The 22,912-nt window shown below is 33.2% G+C and overlaps 1 protein-coding gene across 1 annotated transcript in view; it reads left to right on the top strand.

Annotated features, from left to right (window-relative positions):
• LOC118182586 (arrestin domain-containing protein 4-like) overlaps positions 1 to 22,912 on the top strand; it is a 118,269-nt gene that overhangs the window by 70,392 nt on the left and 24,965 nt on the right. Inside the window, exons 3-4 of the mRNA XM_085812779.1 lie at positions 7,531 to 7,659; positions 20,384 to 20,604. Of these exons, the coding sequence (XP_085668905.1) occupies positions 7,531 to 7,659; positions 20,384 to 20,604 (350 nt within the window). The remainder of the gene's footprint in view (positions 1 to 7,530; positions 7,660 to 20,383; positions 20,605 to 22,912) is intronic.

Below are 22,912 nucleotides of genomic sequence, written 5' to 3' on the forward strand. Positions count from 1 at the left end.
AGATTTAAGTTTTTCTCTTCTTCTTTAATAAAAAATTATCGAAGTATTCAACTAATTTTAGGCCGAAAAGAAAGAGTCTTTTATCAAAAGTTTAGGGAAATTTAATTTAATACCTTCAAATTTCAATTTCCTCGTGTACGAAAGAATGTTTATTTTATGCGAATAGAAATTTAAATTGATGGTCACATGAATTGGTTCGGATTAAATTATTTGGTTTAGACGATGCAAAAAAGCTAGTTACATAAATGAAGCCAGTTTGAAACTTAAAATTATGCAAAAACTCATCCACAGATATTAACCTCTAAAAGAAGATAATATGATAATATTTGTATAATTTATATGCAAACTGAGATGCATGAACATCTGAACAACGTTGGGGTTTCAGGATAATTTTTCAAGAAATTAATAGAAGATTTAAGATTACAAGTTTTGAGATTTAGGATTACCATAGATAGCATTATGAGGAAACCAATGAAAATTTAAAAAGAAATAGGAAGCAAAAATTCGACAAAATATACAAGAAAGAGGTAAGACGGAAAATGAAAACAACAACAAAAAATAAGTTATCTAGGTCTAAATAAATTAGAATCCTAGTTTATGAATTGAATTATAACAATAGTTAATGTATCATCGCAGAAGAAATAATAAAAAATTACATTATGAAAACTTTAGATGACAACCTAACATTTTGGAAAACAAAAATTGAATTAAATTAAAAAAATTAAGAAATATAAAAATAGTGAGATTACAGGGAAATTGTCATATGATCTCAATACGCAGATTTCAGTTTAACACTTGAAATAATTTCAAAGCAAGCAGTTGTTAGAGAAATGCTACTTTAAAATTTGAGCTCCCCAAAATTAAAGATATAGAACATGAAGTCTTACATTAAAACAACACACTCGAAACGGCAAAGCTGAAAGACAAATTTTGCTATCTAATTACTTTATCCTAAGTTAACGCCACGTGGAGATCTTTTTACTTATTTAACAGAAGTCTTATTTATTCAAAACGTAGTTATATGCATTTATTGCAGTAGAACATTTATGCACAAGGCTTAGAATATATATTTCTCTCGAATGTAAGAATCATTCTCAAATTACTTCGAAATAATTTTCCTTTTCAGAATACGAAATCGGAGAATTGAAAATAATAAGCATATGCAAGAGGTTTATTTTTAGGATTTTGAAAATTGCCTGTTAATCACAAACTTACAAAATCCGCATATAATAATATAACGAACTTCCTTGTATGTAAATAATTTTACTTAAATTATATGTAAAATCTTAGTTTCTCTTGTATTATGTAACATGAAATGCCTCAAACAAAAGCGAAGCTGCGCCGGAAAAATAAGATTAGAGGGTCAGGTCCTTTTAAAATTGAAGTAAATGGCTATCTAGCTAAACTGGCGAGATATAGCCAAGCTGCCGTTGGCGCTGAAATTGCCAAAAGTCGCCAAATTTGGCGACCATTTGGAGACATTTAGGTTTGGTCTCTCTATAACTGTTATTGGTACTGTAACTGATTCCTATTTGTAACTGTAACCGTATCCGGCCTTACATGTAATTTAATCCAGTATGCCTTCCAGTAATTTCTAGAAATGGAAAATACTGGAAATTCCTCGGTGGTGGTGGTGGGAACTATAATAGACCGGAGAGAGCATCAGTTCTCAACTGATGTTTTTGGTTCAAAGTTGACTTTAGAGCATTGGTAGATCTTTGTACGAGCTTTGTTCTTTACATGCGCTGCACTGCGTTGTGTTTAACCTTCTTATTAGTTTGAGGTGGGAATTAATGATTGTGCTCTGTCATATTAAAAAGAGCTGTACGAGTACCTTTGAGGAAAGTTCCAGAGCTATAAAGTATTTCGCTTATGAAAATAAATTTCTTAATTCTCATCGGTTCTATGTGCATTAAATCCATTACCAACCCGTATGCACGCAACAATAAATAAGCGTAAAGAAAAATTAAAATCCAAAAATATACGAAAATCCTTAAAAATAAAGTATATGTTAAAACCAAATCATATAAAACCATTCATAAGGTATTTCTCTCGCCTTCTTAGCATACTTTCGTGGTGTAGTGGTCAGCACGCTTGGCGCGTATTCGAGAGGTCAGTGGTTCGAGTCCCGGCGAGGGCAATGCTCATTTTTCATCGCTCCTGCTTTGAAATAACTTGATGTTTCTACAGTTTAACGAAAAATGAAAAGTCTGAGTATTAAAAGTAATCTCAAAATGTTTGTAATGGGATAATAAGAATGAAAAAAAAATAAATAAATAAAAATTTGAAAACCGAAAACTCATGTAAAAATCCGAAATCTTTTCGCCCTTTGAAGCTTTTCGTCTTCCAACATTTTCCGTAAAGAAACTTGAAGAAATATTGGTTTCTGTCAATTAGATGTTTTGTTTAATTTCAGTTGATCATTAATTAACTAGAAAAAATATCTGTAAAAGGGCCAGTTTAAGCAACAGTGAATAGAAAATCTAAAAAAAATTAATATTTAAAAAATATTTCACTAAAACTAATTTTTAGTTTTCTTTCCAAATTTAGGAACAAACTGCAGGCCAGCTGTTAAATGTAAGACCAGATACCTTAATAGTTAGTTTAATGATTCATTGTCTGAATATTTCACATTTTGCACTACATTTTAAATTAGGCATTTCACTGCGTTTGAACTCATTAAGAATGAGTTAACATGCAACAATTTGTTTACAACAAACTTAAGCTCATGCATATTCATGAAATAAAATATACTAACCTTTCAGATAAGTACGTGTAATTAATTACATTATGTCTTGGGGTACTATCACTGTTTTAGAAATACAAGAGCCATTTTTGTGCTTATGTTGACAATAGGGACAAAGATTATGGAGATTATAATTTAAGAAGAAAGCAAGAATGACAGCTAAGTAATTAATTAATCGTATTTTCATCAAGTTTGAATTTTATGTAGAATGGATCAATGGATAAGTTCTTTTAAAAAGTATTTATGTCATATGTGCCCAGTTGTGGTTCAGGAATAAAACTGAGTTTGTTTTTGGTTTAGACATAGTTTTGAAAGGGCCAAATTAGGGAACTAGTGCGATACCTTTTTCAGTACCTTATTTTTAACATTTATTCCTTCTAATCAGAAAATTTGCAAAATAATTTAAGGCTCAGAATAACCGATGTACGTGGCAAAGACTGGTACTTAATTAAAGCCAAGTACTACCAGTTAATCAATTAAAAAATATTTATATTGCTTATTCGAATTTTTTAAATTACTTTATACATTGTCACTAGACCCATATCACCATACATACAAGCGTCTTTTTATAGAAGGCGTGAATCCCGTCGTACTACTAATGTTCATTAATTACTTATCAGTTGAGGCCAAATTTCTTCGAAATGCGCAACAATTACCAGTTAGTTGTCATCGACAAAATGCAAAATTAAAACTGATTTTTGCTTAGGTCCAATTTGCCAGACTAAGCTATGTTTATTTATTTATTGGTATATTTAATAGTAATTCATTTCACTATTAAGATTTCTTTTAAGTAAGAAATTTCCTGGAAAGTTTTTATATTGAACTATAACTAAATTGCTCTCGAAAAGTTGCGCATTTGACACTACACTAAATATTTACCTTGAAACACTTGTTTAGATATGAGGAAGACTTCTCTTGGATGTTGCTAAAACAAAATTATTATACGAAGGTTTAAGCACTTATTTGATCCTTAAGTACTTCGCTGTATCTACTCAAACCATTCTTCTATGGGTAAGCTAGAGCATTCAATTCTTTGGCTGATGGATCAATATAGGATAAAAAAAGGATTTGGAAACAAGGAAATCTTGAAAACTTCAACATACTCTTGTCTGAAGTCGAGCACTGAACTTTCGAATGAAAAGCAACGGTTATGTTGCAAGATTTTCTTTTGTCGTCATATTACGAAAGCTCTTTCATTTATTGCATATTATTGAATCGCATTATAACTATTTTCGCATTGTAATTAATATGTCGTATAAACAATGTTTTAGAAACTATATTTTAATTACTTCATATTTGATCAAAATACTTTGTAACGGCGGCTCCCTCACCGCGTATTCGAAAGGTACAGGTTCGAGTCTCTGCGACAGCACTGTACATTTTCACAAATCCTGCTTCAAAATAACCTAATGACTCTACAGTGGCGCCCGAACTAAAAGGTGGTGAACAATAATTCGTCACCACTGAGATTTGGCGATTGGGTCACCGAATTCCGGTCGCTCTATAGAAAAGGGAGAGTATATAAAAATACCAGAAAGGGGGAGCACACCAGAAGTGTGCGTAGCCCGACCCACCTAACAAAACAAGTTGATTTTATGGTCATAACAGGCCATGCTCAAGTTAACAAAGGAAAATAAGTAAAACATAAAATAATTAAATGAAAATAATCATGTGTTAATAATAATGGAGCATATAAATGGGAAGAATTACACGAAATGAGTACATTCTAACTATATGTTACTTGAATATATTATTATGGGTTTGAATAAAGGTAATGAAAATCAGTTCGAAATCAGTATGTGAGAAAATTTAATGTACAATAAAACTAACAATGCATTTATCATTATGTAAAATTACTGCGCTCATTTACGTGTGAGAATTTACATGTGAGAATTTACGTGTTTTTACGTGTGAAATTTAAATTACTCTATTGATGTGCACATCTATCGTAGTCTAAAATTCATGCCTCAGATACAAGCTTCTTTCTTTTTAATTCATGAGTTAGCCTATAATAATTCTACATTTTTGTAATTTTTACACAAATCTAACAATGAAGATTGGGATATTTCTGGAATTAAAGCACATTTAGTTTCATACAGAAAGTAATGCAAGAGGCATATAAATGAAATATACATGAAATCCTAATGAAAAGATTCATGCTTAGAATTAATAATAAGAAAGAATGAACATCCAAAGACACTTCGCTTTCAAATTAAGAAGACCAAGTAACTCTTACCAAAATGAGAAGAACGTATGAAATTAGCGGGAAAAAGTTCTGGCATATTAATTAAAGTTTGTTAGTACAAAATATAGGTTATAAAATAATAAGCAAGCATTTAAGAAAATGAATTTACAGCTCCTGTAAAACCTGTAAGGTAGGGCTTCTCAACCGAGTAGTACGCGTACCACTGGTGGTACGTAAGAGAAAAATATGTGGTACGCAAACAGGCAAAGTATTTTTAACAATTAAATTCAAAAATTAAAACCCCAACATCCTGATAGAGGTTTTTCTCTAACACTCGTAAATTTATGCTTTCTGAGCTTTGTTCAAGAGTGGTGGTTATAGTAGTACTTTGTAGTGGTGGTACTGAAGGCTTTCAATTTTTGTTTGGATGGTACGCATTATTCAAAAGGTTGGGAACCGCTGCTATAAGGTATTTTCTCCCACCTTTCCACATGCCTTCTTGGTCTAACAGTGGCACACTCGGCGCGTAGCGAGAGTTCCAGGTTCGAGTCCCGGCGAAGAAATTGCTCATTTTACATATCTCCTGCTTCAAAATAACCTAATGAACTTATAAATTTTTATACAAAAACAAAGATACATTTCTGGCAGTTTCCTGTAATTCCACGATCGTTACAACTATGTATTTCATTCATTCCTCTCTCTCTATCCAACTTATCATTCATTTAGGCAAAACAAGGGAAACGCATGAGTAATATGCATATAGTAATTATAACTATCACATTTTCACTAAATAAAGCGTTCTAAGACGCTATCTCGAAATAAGGAACTTACATTCTCGAAGTTGCTTTTAAATCCGTCCTTTAAACTGAATAAATAACCTTTCTTTTGCAATATTAAAATGATCGTCAAATCCCCTTTAAATGATTAACTAACTTCATACATTTTCCCTTAAATTTTATTTCTGTTTCAAATTATTTCGTAACATCAGAGTGATTCAACGAATTTTGTTCAAACTGAGATTCAACACCGAAGCTAAAGACTTGCCCTAAACCTCTTTAAATTCTTCATTTATATGACAGTTAGTGACTCAATGATTAATACTCTCTTATTAATTTTCGTAGCCGTGTTCGAAGGTTCTCAGCGTCGATGCTACACAAACATTTCCAAAGATTTTCACTAGGATGGCTGTAAAATTCTTTGACCTTGAATACAAATTCCACAGTCTACATGGCGGTTAATTCTTGCTTATCTTTTCGCATCCATCCATATTTCTCAAAAGTGTCACGCGCCTATCAAGACCTCCCGTGGTTTCGCGTTGTTAGCAAACTGAAGGTCTAAATTGAAGGAATGCGGATCGTCTGGGCTACTGTTATTTTTTCCACCCAATTTTACTTCTCCAGTCTTTAAGCGTTTGGGTGTATATGTCTAGGAATTCAAAAGGGGTAAGGGCATACGCTATTTGAAGAAACAGATCGACGACGTTATTGTTAATGCAATCTGAGCTTGGAGATGTCTTTCTAGATAATTTCTTTATGATGATAAGCTATAAGCGACGGAGGACGTGGGCATTGTTCCTTTGCCATTAGGTTAATCAGTAAAGCACCACGTCCAGCCTTATCTAGAGTTGGCGAGTTGGTGTGGTCACACGAGAGCCTCGCACAATCTTTATGATCTTTATGATATGAATCTTTATGATGATAATATTCTTATCATCTTATGATGATAAGGATATTAAACACAACCGAATACGAGATGTGATTTTCCTTCAAGATACAAAAGGTGTTGGTGTTGGTGTATTTAATAATGGCAAAACACACTAGGGCTATCTGCCTAAGGGAAGGAATGCCTCCGTGGAGGACTTTCTAAGGGAAACTGGCTCGTATACACGTTACACATGGGGAAAACCACGAAAACACCCATGCAGCCAGCCCGTTCGCGGGATTCGAACCTCGAACCGAACTACCAGTGTTCAGCGACTTTACCGCTCGGCCGCTGGTGGGCCCAAGATACAAAAGGAGATGGTACAATGCAACAAGTTATAGTAAGGCATAAAACGTACTGCTCACAGATTACGTTTCGTAATAATGATGCATTTTTTAGAATATGATTTTAAAATGGCTCAGCATTCTGTCCCGAACTCATGCCCTCCGAATAGACTATTTTAATATTTTAAACGCCTTTCCAGAGACATGCATATGTTAGCCTCTAAAGCTAAAAATATAGTTCATAAGTATTGAATATATACTATAGCTGGTAGGCGTAAGGGGAGGATTAAATATAGTCTACAAGCAACAAAGAAGAGTAGTCTATCATTAATATAGCTTTTTATGTGATTCAAAGTTCATTTATGCTCTAAATGCTTGAGGAATACATGAATTTAGACTAACCTGATAAGATTAGGCAATAAAATAAAGTTATCTAAGTAAATAAAGTTAAATAAGGTTAATAATTAACCAAATAAGGTTAAGGAAGTCTCCGCATAGGCTTATGCTAGGTGTTTTTAAATTTTGAAATAAAAGATAGATTGATTTGGCATAAATTTTATTATGGATAATGTTAATTTTCTTATCTCTGATGAAGTATACCGTTTCTCTTTCAGGCTTATATTTCCACATACTAGGTGAAGGCGTTGTCCGACTTTCCGATAGAGGAAGTTCCAACTACAATGACAAAGAAAACTATATTGATTTCAAAATGAGAATGTTAGGAGAAGGTCCGCCAGTGGGAGGTAAGTTAGATGTTGAAAGATGAACTTAAAAATTATAATTGGAACTGTACCAATATCCTTGCTTGTGTGTGAATATTGATGATATATATTTTTAGTAGTTTTAGTTTACTGTGAAGTATAGTAAAAAACCTTGAGCGTTTGTATGTGTTTTCAAAAATCTCTGTTATGTGTTTACTGCAAGCAGTCGGAGTTGATGCAGATAAGATTATATACATCATTTACTGGACATTGAGCAAGTACTACCCGCTGGCTTTTAAGAGGAAAGGAAAAAAAAAGATATTCCGTCAATTCATTCATTTACATTTTCAAGTATTTTACAGCACTCGTAAACGCACAGGATAGTACTTCAAACCAGATGCCTTGTTATGTACATCTACTTCCTTTTGACTAAAGTAGCAACAAGCTTCAGATATTATCCTCTTAATGATGGATCTTGCAATCACGCAGTCAAGAGAAATCACTCAACTGTATGAATTTCCCCTTCTATGCACCGTGCCTTCGTAGTGTCACTGGAAGTACGTCCGACTAGCAACTGGAAAGTCCGAACTCGAACCCTGTGAGGATATCTCTGATTTTTTTGTATTTCGTGCCTTCAAAATCCTGATAGACTGTCATACAGATCTGCCATATTTCACACCCTCGTCTACTGAAGCAAGATGCGTAATGACCATACGCGAGATTTGCAAAAATGGACCTGTATTTCTCCATGGGCTTTATATTCATCATATGCTATTCTATAATGGTCACCTTTGAAAATTAACATTGTTTAGTTCGATGCAGAGACCAAAAATGCATTAAGCAATAAACATATGCAGTGTAGGATATAGCAATCTATGAAACTGGTAACAACTTTAGTTAAGTCTTTAAATGATTTTTGCTGCTGCTATTACAGTTTTGCATAACATTCTACAAACTCTGACAAAACAATTTATATTGCAATTTGTAAAATGCTGTAGTATGTATTGTAATTACTTTATATTGTTTTGATAATTTTAATAGTTTGCATCTTGCATTTTATCTCCTTCTTCTCTTATATTCTCCTTTATTTCTTAAAATTTGCAAATATTTTGAGCATATTGTCTAACTTTTCGCAGTAACCATAGTTGTGCATACCACTTACTCGGTTTTGTGGACTTGAGCTATTCTTTCAAGTCTTCGTAAAGCTGCACATAAGATATCATAACTTACTGTGGAAAATTTTTTGTAAATACCTTTCATAATTATGCCTAGAATTATAACTGCATAGTATTATCAAACATATGTATTATAATATTTGCATTTGTAAAGCTTGTAGTGATTAGATATTTGTAAATATGAAACATCTAGTAGAATTTTTATAAGGTATTTCTTCCGCCTTCTTAGCATGCCTTCGTCGTGTAACGGTCAGCACACTCGGCGCGGATTCGAGAGATCCGTGGATCGAGTCCCGGCGAGGGCATTGCTTATTTTTCATCTGTCCTGCTTCGAAATAACCTAATGTCTCTACAGTGGCGCCAGAACTAAAAAAGGTGGTGGATGATGATTCTCCACCACCAGCATATGGCATTTGGGATCCATAATGTCTAGCCGTCCTTCAAAAGGGTGAGTATATAAGATATTTCTCCCGCCTTCTTAGCATGCCTTCGTGGTGTAATGGTCAGCACACTCGGCGCCTATTCAACAGGTCCGTGGATCGAGTCCCGGTGAGGGCATTGCTCATTTTTCGCTTCTGCCGTATGAAAAATACCTAATGTCTCTACATGGTAACTGTGTGTATTGTCACATTTTTCATGTTTATCGGATATATAAAACGTGTTGCATGGACTTATCAAATATTCATAACTAAATAATATTCCATACATTCATCTGCTCCATAAAGTAATGTTTTGAAAATGTGTTGGCTTTATACTGCACTCCCATAATTAATAGTATCGCAGTTTATTTGTCCGCATCTTATTAAATCTACCTATATAATAGATGGGTTTATTTTCTCCCATTCGTTTGACAAAGTGGCTGAAATTTGCCTTTACTGACTAACTGTTCAATCCCTTATGTTAAATTAGATACAGACATGCACACAGGATTTACTGAAACGATCAGTTTACATGAATAGTCTGCTAATGGTTCTTATGTCATGTAATCAAGCTTAAATAATTCAGGTTTCATTTTCAGTCTAATACCTGTACCGGTTACTGGCTTCAGTAGCTTGGTATGTAAGTGCGCGCTTGATCGAGTAAAGTAAGAGGATTAAATTCCAATGAAAACCAAAGTTTTTACAAATTCGCTTCAAACAGTTCGGAAATAAATAATTTCTTAAACTGATTTAAGAAAATAAAATAGTGAAAACATCACGTATATCATGTTTCTGAAAATAAAGGTATTAAATTAGTTTAAAAGAGCGAATTTTAAAATGAAAAAATTCATTCTGGAGGAAAACAAAAAAGAGTCACTTTAATGTAAACCAAAGATTGCTTTTAAGTCACACTTTCTTATGCACTTATTTTTAAACAAGCTTTCAGGAAAGGTTATTCTCGTAAAACTAGGTGGGTAATAAATCTGACAGATTTTTTTGCTTTCTCATTCTGGAATGCGGGAAACCAGGAAGGTGATAAACAGGTAGAGCAGATTGTCGACGTAATTTAAATATCATGTTACAAGAATTAAGTTACTGAATGGCCATATAGTTGCTTTTCTTAATCGCGCTTGAGGTCTGAAATATTTTTTATGATGCACTGTATCTTGTTTTTTTTTTTCCTTTTGTTTGTTTGAAAACCAAAATAAATGCGATAATAAATGTATTAGTATTATTTTCGTTCCTAACTCGCATAAACTGGTATGCTAAGTAGACGCTTTCCCTATGGAAAATCAATTTAAGAAACGGATTTTGAGATTTTTAAATAACGAATAATCAATACCAATAAAAATTGTAGAAGAATAATCAGTACATGTAGAAATGTAGATGAATAATCAATACCAATAAAAATTGTTTGCTAAGTTACTCTTATTTTTTCTTTAAGTTATGTTTTCCAGTGGCGAACGTCTAAAATTTAATATGCTTTTTTATTTCAATAAGGACCCTAATGAAAAAATTAGGTTTTAACCAAACTGTATAACTCAAGCTCCAAGTGAGAAGATTTTAGTGGTCTCCAGATTATCTTGTAACAGACTTCTTATTTGAATAAAAGTATGTCTGTATTTTCAATTTTGAGAACTATTCATGCTAGATAAAATACCATATTAATATTTAATTGAGAATGAATAAGAATATGTATAAAATTGTAATAAAATTTTCGATGTTAATTAAAGTGATTCTATTTCCTTTTATATGAGTAAAAACAACACTATCACAAAATCGGCAGTATTTCTGTTTCTTCGCATAAAACTGGGAAAGAGTTTGTTAGGAAACTCGAAAAAGAGGCATTCAAGCAAAGTATTTCAACTGTACCGCCCAGCTCGTATAGTGGTTAGCGTCGTTGATTGCTGTGCTGAAGGGCTAGAATCCCGGAGAAGGCATGGTTGTTTGTAAATGTATAGTGTCCGTGCGGCATGGCGGCATGCGGCTAGCCGATATTCCCCTCGTGTTGTTTGGTGGAAGGGAAGAGCGGTGCGAGACCCTCGGACCCGCATCCCCGGGATACTATCCGTCAAAATTGGAGGCGGAACTTGCACTGTCACCTGAATGGAGCTCAAGGCTGTTGCCAACGACAGGCGTAATCATAACTACGTCAGACAAGTGAGCATAAGCAACAACAGCATTTTAACTGTGTTTCAACACAGTTCAAAGCACACTGTGTTGGTAAAGCCCTAACTTTACTTTCGCTTCTATTATCTTTTAATCAAGCGTAAAGCAAATGTGAAAACTTGAATGTCAGATAACAGAAAAATTACTGAGTTTAAAATTTTGTTTTATCTGTTATTGTGAGTTTTATTTATTTTAGTTTTTTAAAAACATTTTTACATGTATTGCTTTCTGGATTTATTCTTTAATTCATTTAGAAAAATGTTTAAATCATAACTTTGTACTAGTGGAATGAATATTTTTAAGATGAAAGGAATTCATAAAAAAATGACGATAAAAAGCGGCATATAGAAAATACAGGTCTAGTTGTTAAATCAGTATTTTCAATTGACATAAGAGAAAGGTTAAATTAACTCGGTGTTTTTAGCTTTAGTATGTTTATCAATGCATTCTAAAGAATAAATGTAATGAGTTGCATTCATTACGTTACTGCTTCGTCAGTTACCGAGTGGTTAAGACTGCTGCATATTGAGAGTTCGACCAATGTTAGATCCTAGACGTGTGGGCTGGCTGTATGGTTGGTTTTTCTTTTCAGTGTAACATGAATAGGGGCATCTTTCCATTAAAAAGTCCTCTTCGAAGGTATCCTTCCTCTTCAGGTAGTTTTAGTGTGCTTTGACATATTTAAGTAATCGTCATGCCATTAAGTAAACTATATTAAAGCATGCAAAATAATAAAATTTGAAACAATATCTTATAAAACTTTTACTGTTTTTTTTTTTTTTCAAATCCAAATTATGATTAGATCTATTTCATGCAAAATTTAATGAAAAAACATTATAAATGAAATTATACGATTTAAGATATGATAAGTTTTAAATACGTGTCATTGTCAGCCGAACAGTCTAACAGTGAGCGGAGACTGACTGATAATTCGTACTTAAAAATATCAGTTAGCGGAGGCTGACGGATAATTCGTACTTAGAGATATAAGTTCAAATCTGCGTAAGCTTCAGTTGTCCATGTCCCCTTCCCCTTTCTCGCGAGTGTAATATCATTCTACTCACACAGTCCATCTTGGATAATGATTCTGAATGATAAGATGCTAAATATTTGATGGGTTCCGCTATTCCCGATAAATACTCAACTAAGGGAGAGATGTGTTTTATTTTGAGTTATTGTAGCAAAAATTATCACGCATACTTATGCATACACAGTATGCGTGCGAGAATGTATTAAAGACTCTGCTTCAGAAATGTCATGTAGATTTTATTATTTAAGTACGAACCGCTGTTAAACGGGGATTGTCATTATGTGCTGCTATGGGTGTTGTTCGTACAAATGTTCTGTTTGAGCAAACACGATGTTTTTACTTCTGTTCAGGGATAAATTAAGGAGCCAAATGAGCTTTTAACTTTATTGCAAATATGAATTATTTTCGTTGGGGACAGTACAAATGTGAAGCATTTGGGATAATACAAATATGAAACAACGAGTTTTCAAATTCTTTTTCACTAACGTAAGATAATCAAATAAAGAGAAAAAATTTAATTTCTCTTTATTTGTTACTCGATACCATATTCGTAAGCTGATTGCCAAAACATTTATTAGAATATTTGAAAGCTTCTAAGCCTTAAGATTAAAAAAAATTATGTAAAATAATAAAAGAATTACCGCCATCTAAATGTGAATTATGATCGCCAAACAAATGAGAAGAGTAAAATTGGAAATACTTCAGAATTTTAGCAAACTGCGCAAATCAGTAACTTTGCAGGAGGTAAACCGCTTCATTAAGTTTTCACTTCACTTGGGATTTGTAAGCTAAACCGTGGGGGGAAACTATTGCCTCTTGAACGAAATCTAATGAAAAACCAATTCAACGTCTCGGCTCATTGCCCTTTTTCACGCAGGGTATATCACACGAACATCAGAATGTACACATCCCTATTACTTCTTGTTTCAGTTTGCTTTTTTTGAGTTCATTTCAGTCCATATCTGTAATTCTGATTAAACAACAAAAGTTGTTTTCATAAAAGTCAAGTTAAATTTTGCTACAGTGTTTATTTCTAAGTGATTTAACAGTTTTCCCTATTTTGCTATTCGTATATGACTAAAGTTGAATATTGCACACGACGTATTTTTATGTTCGATGCTTCGTTTACCTTATTGATTTCAAATCTAATGTACCGTATAAAGTAAAGCTAAAGAAAGCAAATCTTGCAATGTTTTCATATAAGTTTCATATAACTCGATTTACGGCCTTCAAAATACTGCAAAATATATGTTAGTATTACAGAAACTGTTAAAGTAATTACTTACGCTAAGATAAAGCTTAAAATTATTTTATAATTTATTTTTAGACATCGATAACAATGACTGACGAATAACTAATACGCAGTTTATGGAAAATATTAGATTGCATAAGTGAATATATATTGCAGAAAACAGGTTTCACATCTCCTAGACATAATCCGCAAAACTTATGATAAAAATTATAACAATATTTTTTAGTTTTTAAAATTAAAAATTACGATTTATTTTTAAACAGTAAGTAATTTCTGTAACTTTATAGTAGCATTTTAATTTCCAATAGAAAATACGTAGTTCATGTAAATCTTTTCTTGTGTTTTAGTTTACACGAGTAATCTCGGCCGCTGTTGGTCTTTACGTAGTTAGGATATAAAGTAAATACCATCATGCCAAATATTACTAATGTTTTCTTCGTTCAAAAGTTTTCCCAGAGAACATGGAATTCAGAGATCTGATAGCAATTTCCATTGGTACTTACGTATTAACGCAACTACCTTGACTCAATTTGGCAATTTCTTACAGATGAAAAGGTAAAATTTACTTTACGAGTGCCGGTTGGTTGTTTTCGCGCCTTTTGCCTTTTCTTTTTTTTTTTTCGAAAAATTCCGAAATTGTTAGTTGTATGCGATTATGGCAAAACTTCGAGGGCTATCTGCCTAACGGGAGGGATGCCTTTGTGAAAGACTTTCTAAGGGCTGGCTCGTATAACGTTACACATGGGCAAAACCATGAAAATGCGCATGCAGCCAGCGCACTCGCTCCAAGCTATTGATATTTATCGTATATCGGTAAACATTATCAACATAGGAAAAGAAAACATACATTAGCAATTTAAAATACAGATTTGTTTTAAATAAAGATTACGTGATACTTAAAAAACATGTATATTTTTCTTCAAATCTTTCTGTAACGTTCTTGCTCTCTTCTTCTCCCGAAGTACACAGCGATCTAGTTTCGCTTAAAAAAATCATAGAATTGCGGAGATTTGCTTAGCGCAATCCTCAGCAACAGCGGTTATCTAAAAGACGCATCTCCTTGTTCCTCCTGTTAGAAAACTTTCAGCGAAATTCTGTATTCCTGCAAAAATTTTACTTTAGTTTCTTCTATAGCTGGCATTTTTTAGAAGCTCATATTTTGAAAGTAAGGCAAAAAATATCACAATTTGTTTATAAAACCGTCGACACAACAAAAAAGAATGCAGACGAAAAGGGTGGCGTTGTCTGACTGAAGGATTGTTACAAACATGGTTGCTGGAAAAATGGTCATGAGCATGGTTGCTAGAGTTCGGCACATTTTGAAAATTTGGCGAATTTCGCTAAGGTGGTTGCGTTAATACGTAAGTATCTTTTCATTTTCTAGTTTTATTCTCAGTTAAACGTTTTAGTAACAATAAATAGTTGTAACATTATCGACAGTAATTAGAGTAACTAAACCTTTAAATAGTAAACTCAAAATGACCGACTGAATAAAACTGCTAAATACTCATGACTCGAACCAGGCACAGATTCCAGCGAATGGACTGGCTGCCGGGCATTTTCGAAATTTCCCTATGTGCAACATGTATGCGATCTATTTTCCCTTACAGTCTTCCATGAAGGCATTCCTTACTCTACTCACATAGTCCTCGTATATTTTGCCGTAATCAAAGAAACTAAATCTGTAAGGGGCAATATTGGAAAGAAATTTGTATGCGGTATTGTTTACTCTGTAAACTGCTTTTGTACATATGTGTACAGTACAATAGACAATAAAGATAGGAATATTTAATTATATTTAATGATGCAGAACTGGTTTGCGAACGTTTGAAAAACTCAAGATGCTGATAAAATGTGTCAGAATATTTTGCTTTTACAGATAAGAAACTTCGTATTTGATATTTGTTTTCGAATTATCGGTAAGAGTTATAGAGACATTAGGATTTTTTGGAAGCAAGAGAGATGAAAAATCAGCAATGCCTTCGCCGGGACTCGAACCACGGACCTCTCGAATACGCGCCGAGCGTGCTGACCACTACACTACGAAGGCATGATAAGAAGGCTGAGAAATATATAATACCCCTTTGAAAGGACGACTGGGGTTTTTGAGGTACCCAATCGCCAAATCCCGGTGATAAATAATCATCACCGGGATTTGGCCACTGTAGTGCGATCCGGCCACTGTAGTCACTTTTAGTTCGGGCGCCACTGTAGAGACATTAGGTTATTTCGAAGCAAGAGAGATGAAAAATGAGCACCGCCTTAACCGGGGCTCGAACCATGGATCTCTCGAATAATCGCCGAGCGGGCTGACCACTACACCACGAAAGGATGCTAAGAAGGCGGGAGAATACCTTATAGAGTTACTGCTTAATTTTCCTTTCTGAGCGTGCAGATTCGAGTATATTATTCCCAAATCAATCTGAAGTTCAAGGTTTGAAGATCTTCCTCGTAAGATCTGCTGCGTAAAATATTAATTATTTTTATTTTGAAAATAGTCTCATTGCTTTCAAATTGAATTATTTGAAGACAACAGGTATAATATTCCACTTCAATTTAAACTCAACTGTATTCGGTACTTTTAATTTTCCTTTGGCAAATATAACGAATGTAATGCCTAAATTTTTGATTTTTCATGATAATTGTTCTTTGGTTTTTTTTTTTTTTAAATAGAGAAAAGCTTTACAATAACAGTTAGAAAGGAAGTGTTTTTTACTGCAGTTCGTTTTAATAATTTTAAATGCCTCACATTTTTGGAATAGCATAATTAAGTCTTGTGTCAAAAGAAAACCTCAGTTTTCAGTGTTGAAAGAAACATATCAAACCATATAATAACTGTAATTAAAATTCTTTATACATCGTACTTTACTAAATTTTAGGAACGTAATAATGTGATGCAAAATGCTGCTCATAATACAGAAACATAAAATGTTTCATATACATTATATTAGTTATTAGTGTCATATATGTTTTTGTATGTATGTATATATATAAATTATTCATACATTTAGCATAAATAATCTGCCAATCGAAATGTGTAATTTAACTCTCTCTACTAATCCTTCTACATTCGAACCAACATATATAAGTCTCAAGTAATAACCCATGTACTCAATCATTTGTATCTTATTATTAACTTTGGTCTAAGTATATTACTAAACGGTGTTTTATTTAATTGTCTTTGGATGTCAATTTGTGTTATTTATTTGATAAATTATCATGCCATATCAATATTCTTTGGGAAATATCAGATAGTTTATCATATATTTCTTTAAGCATGCCAGACGTCATTTCCGAACTGCATTTTATTAGTAATGTAATGTAATTAGTAATGCCATTGTAATTGATTAATTCCGTAGGATAAAATGAGTTTTTGATTTACTATTTAAACGGTAAGTAGAAGTTTGCTGAACAAATTAAACTACGTTTGTCTTTCAGCGTGGTTTAACCAATCGAGGTAAAACTTATGAAACTGAAAGTTATGTGCTGGTAAGAATTTTTTAAGAGCATATTTGCAAAATTAATTCATCGAATGCGTTCTTTGATTTAAGTTACCGACTTATTCGAAAAACATTCAGCGCATCTTTCTTTGAATCCTAAAATCCTGCCTGAAAGTAGCGTGATATTGTACAGTAAAATCGCTTGTAACCGGCCCCTAGGTAACGGCGATATCAAAATAACGGAATTTTTGAAAGTCTAAATTTAATCAGAAATTTAGACCTATGAGATATGTACACAATGTAGAATACATGAGGGAACATGAGAATATACACAATAGAGGCTAATAATATGAATCTTTAAATGCTGAAATCTTTCGTGTTACATTTCTGCCGCCCAGTGTACCAAACTCATCATCCAACTAGTAAATCAAAGAATAATATCCAGAAATAACAAAATAAACTACCGATCTACTTTAAACATCCATGGGTGAATTTTCAAAGTAGTATTCCGAATTTCGAGGAAGGACGCTATATTTACTTTCTGTCTTTCCTGGAAAAATAGAAAGAATATTACTTTACGTCGCTCTTGGCGTAAATTGTAGCTATTATTACGTTCATAGATGACAAGTTCAGTTACAAAGGTTCTGCTGGTTTTCAAATACCTCTGGCGTCTGTGTCAGATATCTTAGACTTACTTACATATTCAGCGAAGAGTATTAGTATTAATAAAGAGGAGATGCAGGCTTTGATGGATGCAGACAATTCTGATTTAGAAGCAATCTCTCATGAGGACGAAATAGTCGGACATGTGGAGAAGGTGGATGAGGGGGAAGACGATACTGTGAGCAAGAAAGTTATGTGAAAGGAAGCTGATAAAGAATGCAGACTTTCATAAGATTTACCAAGAAATATCCATCTCTGTGCGTACATGATGCTATGAAGCTTTATTGTATACACAACAAATTTTTAAAACTGCTGTGACAGTCATTTAAGCAAGCAAGTATTCGGAGTTATATGACTTCATACTAAGAAATTCGTACCTTTCATATGATAATATATATGGTAACGTTAAAATGATGCTTTAAAAATTATATCTGTCATAAAAAGAAAAGTATGTTATGTGTTTTAACTTTAAATAATCTGTATTATTTTCCATATTATATATGTAATTGTGACCAATAGATCAAAAACACTACATACGGACATTGTATTCTGCAATTTCTACTAATGCCATCACAAAACATAAGCAAGTAATTTCTAGAACTGGTATATATCCAGCTATCAAGAAAAATCTGTAATCTGGTATCCGTCCAATACCGGTTAAAAGGGAAAGTATTAGTTAGTTTCAATTTAACGAAATTAAGGTTAAAATGATCATGATAAAAATCGCTATTCGTATTTTTGTATCAAAATTCATCTTTGTTGGAATATATAGAAAACTAAAGAACTAGTTTAAATATTAATTCTACCGTTGGCAGTTTTGACGTTCGCTTTTCAATCTCCATTATCTTCACTGCTATTCATTAATTCCTTTTGATACATATCCATAAGCATGAATCAAACGATAATTCGTTAGCAATAATACTGGACCTTGAATTGCGCCCTTCGGGCTTGAAGCAATTAAGAGACAAACTCGTAAAACTGAAGCATTGCCGAATATAGGAGACGTGCTATTAATACATTTTGATGTGAAAGGTAATTTCTAGGATGTTCGTATCCAAAAATCACTTTCATATATATTCAGCAAAATATCGTAATCTAACTTTTAGTAACTGTTTTGCAAGTTAACTATCATACTTGCCAGTAGGTCCATGAGTCACATAAGAATTTCATTATCAGAAGTGCGATATTCAGAAGTCAGAGCGAAATTGTACTTCTGGGAAATCAAAAGATGCAGTGCTGAGAACCTCAGTATAATTTCAGGGTAAAATCTAGAATTCTTTGCTTATTTGTGTATGGTGATGACTGTAATAATGGCTGCATACTTTAGCGAGTTGAAAACAAACTACCTGTATTGGATAAAATGTCTGAATTGGGGGAATTTAAAAGTGGAAAATCTATTGAAGCTCATAATAAGTATTTTATCTATAATGCAATGAACCGAAAAGAATGTGCATAAAAAAGAGACTACTGAAAAATATTAGAGCATGCAATCAAGAGTTATGAAAAAGTATGTAGAGCTACGAACAGTATAGCTCATAATTCATTCATCTAAAATGACATGAACGCTGTTACACCACATTATTTCGCACTGCTAAACGTGAGTGACTATTCTAACAGTATGCATGTTTTATGTGTGGTGACTATGTATGCAGTTATTGATGTAGAACTATATAAACATCCTCTGACTTACACTGAAAATAGTGTTTTAATGAACACAGTGTTAATGAAAACAGTTTTAATGAAAACAGTGTTAATGAAAACAGTTTTAATGAAAACAGTGAAAACAGTGTTTTACTTAAAACAGTGTTTGGAAACAGTGTTTTAATGTTTAATGATACGAGTACCTACAATGTAATAAATCTGACACATAACTGTATAAAATTACAAAATCGTGGTGTTTTTCCCGTTTTGAAAACTAATTTCTATATGTTTTATTTCATACAGTATTCAAAACTAGAATACCTGAAATGCCCTGTTCAAAATCTAGTAACAATGCATTTATCGAAAGGTTAAATTGCATTTCTTTTTTCAAAAATGAAAATAAAAATAAAGACAACTTCTTTCTCTTTTTACTTCCTCGTACGAAGTAAACGAAGTATTGTAATCTCGAAAAATTCCGCGTATCATATTTCAACGGAACTGTCTCTTTTGATCGTTCCCGGATCCATTTGTACGATTTCTTGTGCGACCTTTGTAGGAAAGGACAGAATAACGGACTCTCTTTTTTCAAAACACATTGAAAAAAGGATTTAAAACGGATTTAAAAATGATGGTTGGTAGTAGTCATATACTTACAATTACAAAAGAGTTTTAAATGACGAAAATATTCATGTTTTACTAATGTCAAATTAAAAAACATTTTCTATAAAGAATGAAATCTAACTACCTGCATAATAACAGTTTATATATGTAGTTAGTCTGACAATAAATCTTTAACAATATTTAATATCAAATAATACTTAATAACAGTTTATGTTGTAGCAAAAAACGTGTATATTTAGGAAATGCAAAGAAGCTAAGGAGTATCAACATCTAATTTTTTTTTTTGCTTGTGAAGGAAAAAAGTGCTGTTCATTTCTTCGTCAAATTATATGTAATATATTAATATGCTCCTTCAGGAGGAGGACGAGTGATGATTTTGTCACCAGGAGTTCATACATTTCCATTCAAGCTGGGTCTACCCTTGGGTCTTCCTTCGACATTTTTGGCAAAACATGGTTGGGTGCAGTACTATTGCAAGGCCGAACTGAAAGAAGCATGTGGCCTCACCCATAAGAATCAGCAGGTCTTCATAGTGATGAACCCCATCGACCTCAATTTAGAACCATCTCTTCTTATGGTAAGTTGAAAAAAAAAATGACTGATAATACATTTTTATGCTGAAAATTGCTCACAAAAAGAGCAATTAAAATTTCCATAGTTATTGCCTCATATTACACTGCATTCAAACTTTCGCAGCTTTATATTCAAGATTGGGACACAATACGCATTCTCCATGAGCACAGAAATCATCATTAAAATCTTTCTTATTCTTTTAACAAGTTTATTGATGTACTTATTGCAATGTAATGTTAGCAAATTCTCATAATTTATAGAAATGGTTTTCGCGCGAAGTCTCAAAATCGTTTCAACGTAAGTTAATGCAAACTTCGCATCAATTTTTAATAGTTTACACGAAAAAGTATATATACACATTTTTATCCATTGTTCTACTCTTCGCCATCTAATCTTCGCTAGGTCTAGACTTTGATTAATTTTATCTTTAAATTAACATTGAAAAGAGTTAGCTATTCTTTAGAACGCAATAATAGATAAAAAATTTAGCTATCCTCTAAGACTGTTCGCAATATAACTTCTAAGATTGTTGCAGATTTTACGAATTTAGTATACGTAATGTATTAGCTTTCCATTTTCCCAGTTTAAAATTTTCCATTAAAAAAAAATATCGGAGCCACAAAATAAATAAATAAATAAAATCTGTAAGCTTTGAGATTTTATATTACTCTCAAAGGGGCGTTTTTTTCACAGGGATTCAAAACGGGCTTTGAAAAGTGATAGAGATACTTAAAGCCATTTGACGTAAAATACCGTTAGATATTGTAACGTCTTTGCTTTGCTGCGCTACTATAATACCAGTAAGAAATGCAAAGAAACCTCGCGCATAAAATCAGCGCATGAAGATGTACGCAATGTTATTGTTAATAGAACGCTTTAAAATCGTCAAGTTAGTTAATTAAAAATTCATTAAATTTTTACAATATAGGAAATAGGTAATAAAACAAACTCCAAATTCCAAATTTGGGCTTACAGGTGCCCATATTCGAGTGGAGGACTATGCTATTCAAAATTTGATGTCTGTAGGTACCGTTGTTTGTACACAGTGCAAGAAACTTACATACATTCATGCAGGTTCTTCGTTATCTAATTTATTTAAGTATAATGCAGGGCGCTAATATTTGGTGGCAACAATTTGAAAAGTGAAACGCCGTTTACAGTGAACCAACGCAAAATGCCAAAACGGTTTAACATCGGTTTAAAGGTAACTATGCTTTTGAGAGGAATTTGACAGGTGTTTGAAGAGCTGGATGCGATCAAGTTCGCATCGTAGAGGAGTCACGAAGGTGGATGGGAATTTCATCGTCAACAAGCGTCGAATTATTGCGCCCATGTTACTGATGTACACTGTTTTCGGCACTAGATTCAGGAAGGTATATATAAACAGCTTGCAGGGTTAAGGAATCAACACAGTCAAAAATGAGGAAAAGGTTATTTGGCATGTCCAAACTATCCCATCAGACATGATTTCCTTTCATTCGGCAAGCAGTGATTTCTTCCCTTAAGATCTTCTGAATACCAGTATCTTGAGCAAACGGTTGTCTGTGTACTTCTGAATTACAAGAATGCAGAACATTACGACAAATTCCCCTGACATCACAGTAACGACACTTGAAGCTGCAAAGGTGCCGCTCATATTGCAGCCATGCTGTATGGCGGCAGAAAATATTAAGTGATGAGTTTAGTTTTTGTCTTGGTGAGTATGATTAACGCAACGGCGTGTGAGGCAACAGGGTCAGTTCCAAAGAAAACTCTTTATTGTGAGGCATCACATGTCAGACGGATAAATGTCATGGTATAGGACAGGGATGGGCAAACGTTTTCGGTCGCGGGGCCAAAAATCGTTGGAAGTGAGATGTACTGATTCTAAGGAACGAAGCTAAATGCTCACCTATCATTCTACTGAAATAATTCTTTCTAAGCTTCTAGCCTGATAATATCTTATAATCTATATTTTAGCTCTCTTCCACCACCCAAACTTCCGTGCTTCTATACGCTCGGAAATAATTTAAAAAGAGTTGATGCAGTTACCTTCTTAAACACACAGAAGAAGCTTTCATTTTATTGATGTCAGAGGGATATTTGCGTTAGTTTTTCTTTGGAAGGTCTTCCCGAAGACATCCCTTCCCTTCGAAGCAGGTATTCTTCGTTTGCTTTGCCATAATAAAACAAATAAAACGCTATAACATATTTTTTCCGACATACATCATAGTTGAACTTTAGGTTTTATTCCAAGATTGAGTTTTTTGAATTTAGAAATATTCTACTTTTTTTTCAAGTACCAATCTTAGAGTTTAAAGGTGAAAAGACGA

Source organism: Stegodyphus dumicola, chromosome 3 (assembly GCF_044657685.1).
Source record: "Stegodyphus dumicola isolate Sdum_Otavi_A_Nest chromosome 3, ASM4465768v1".
In the NCBI taxonomy this organism is placed as follows: Eukaryota; Metazoa; Arthropoda; class Arachnida; order Araneae; family Eresidae; genus Stegodyphus; species Stegodyphus dumicola.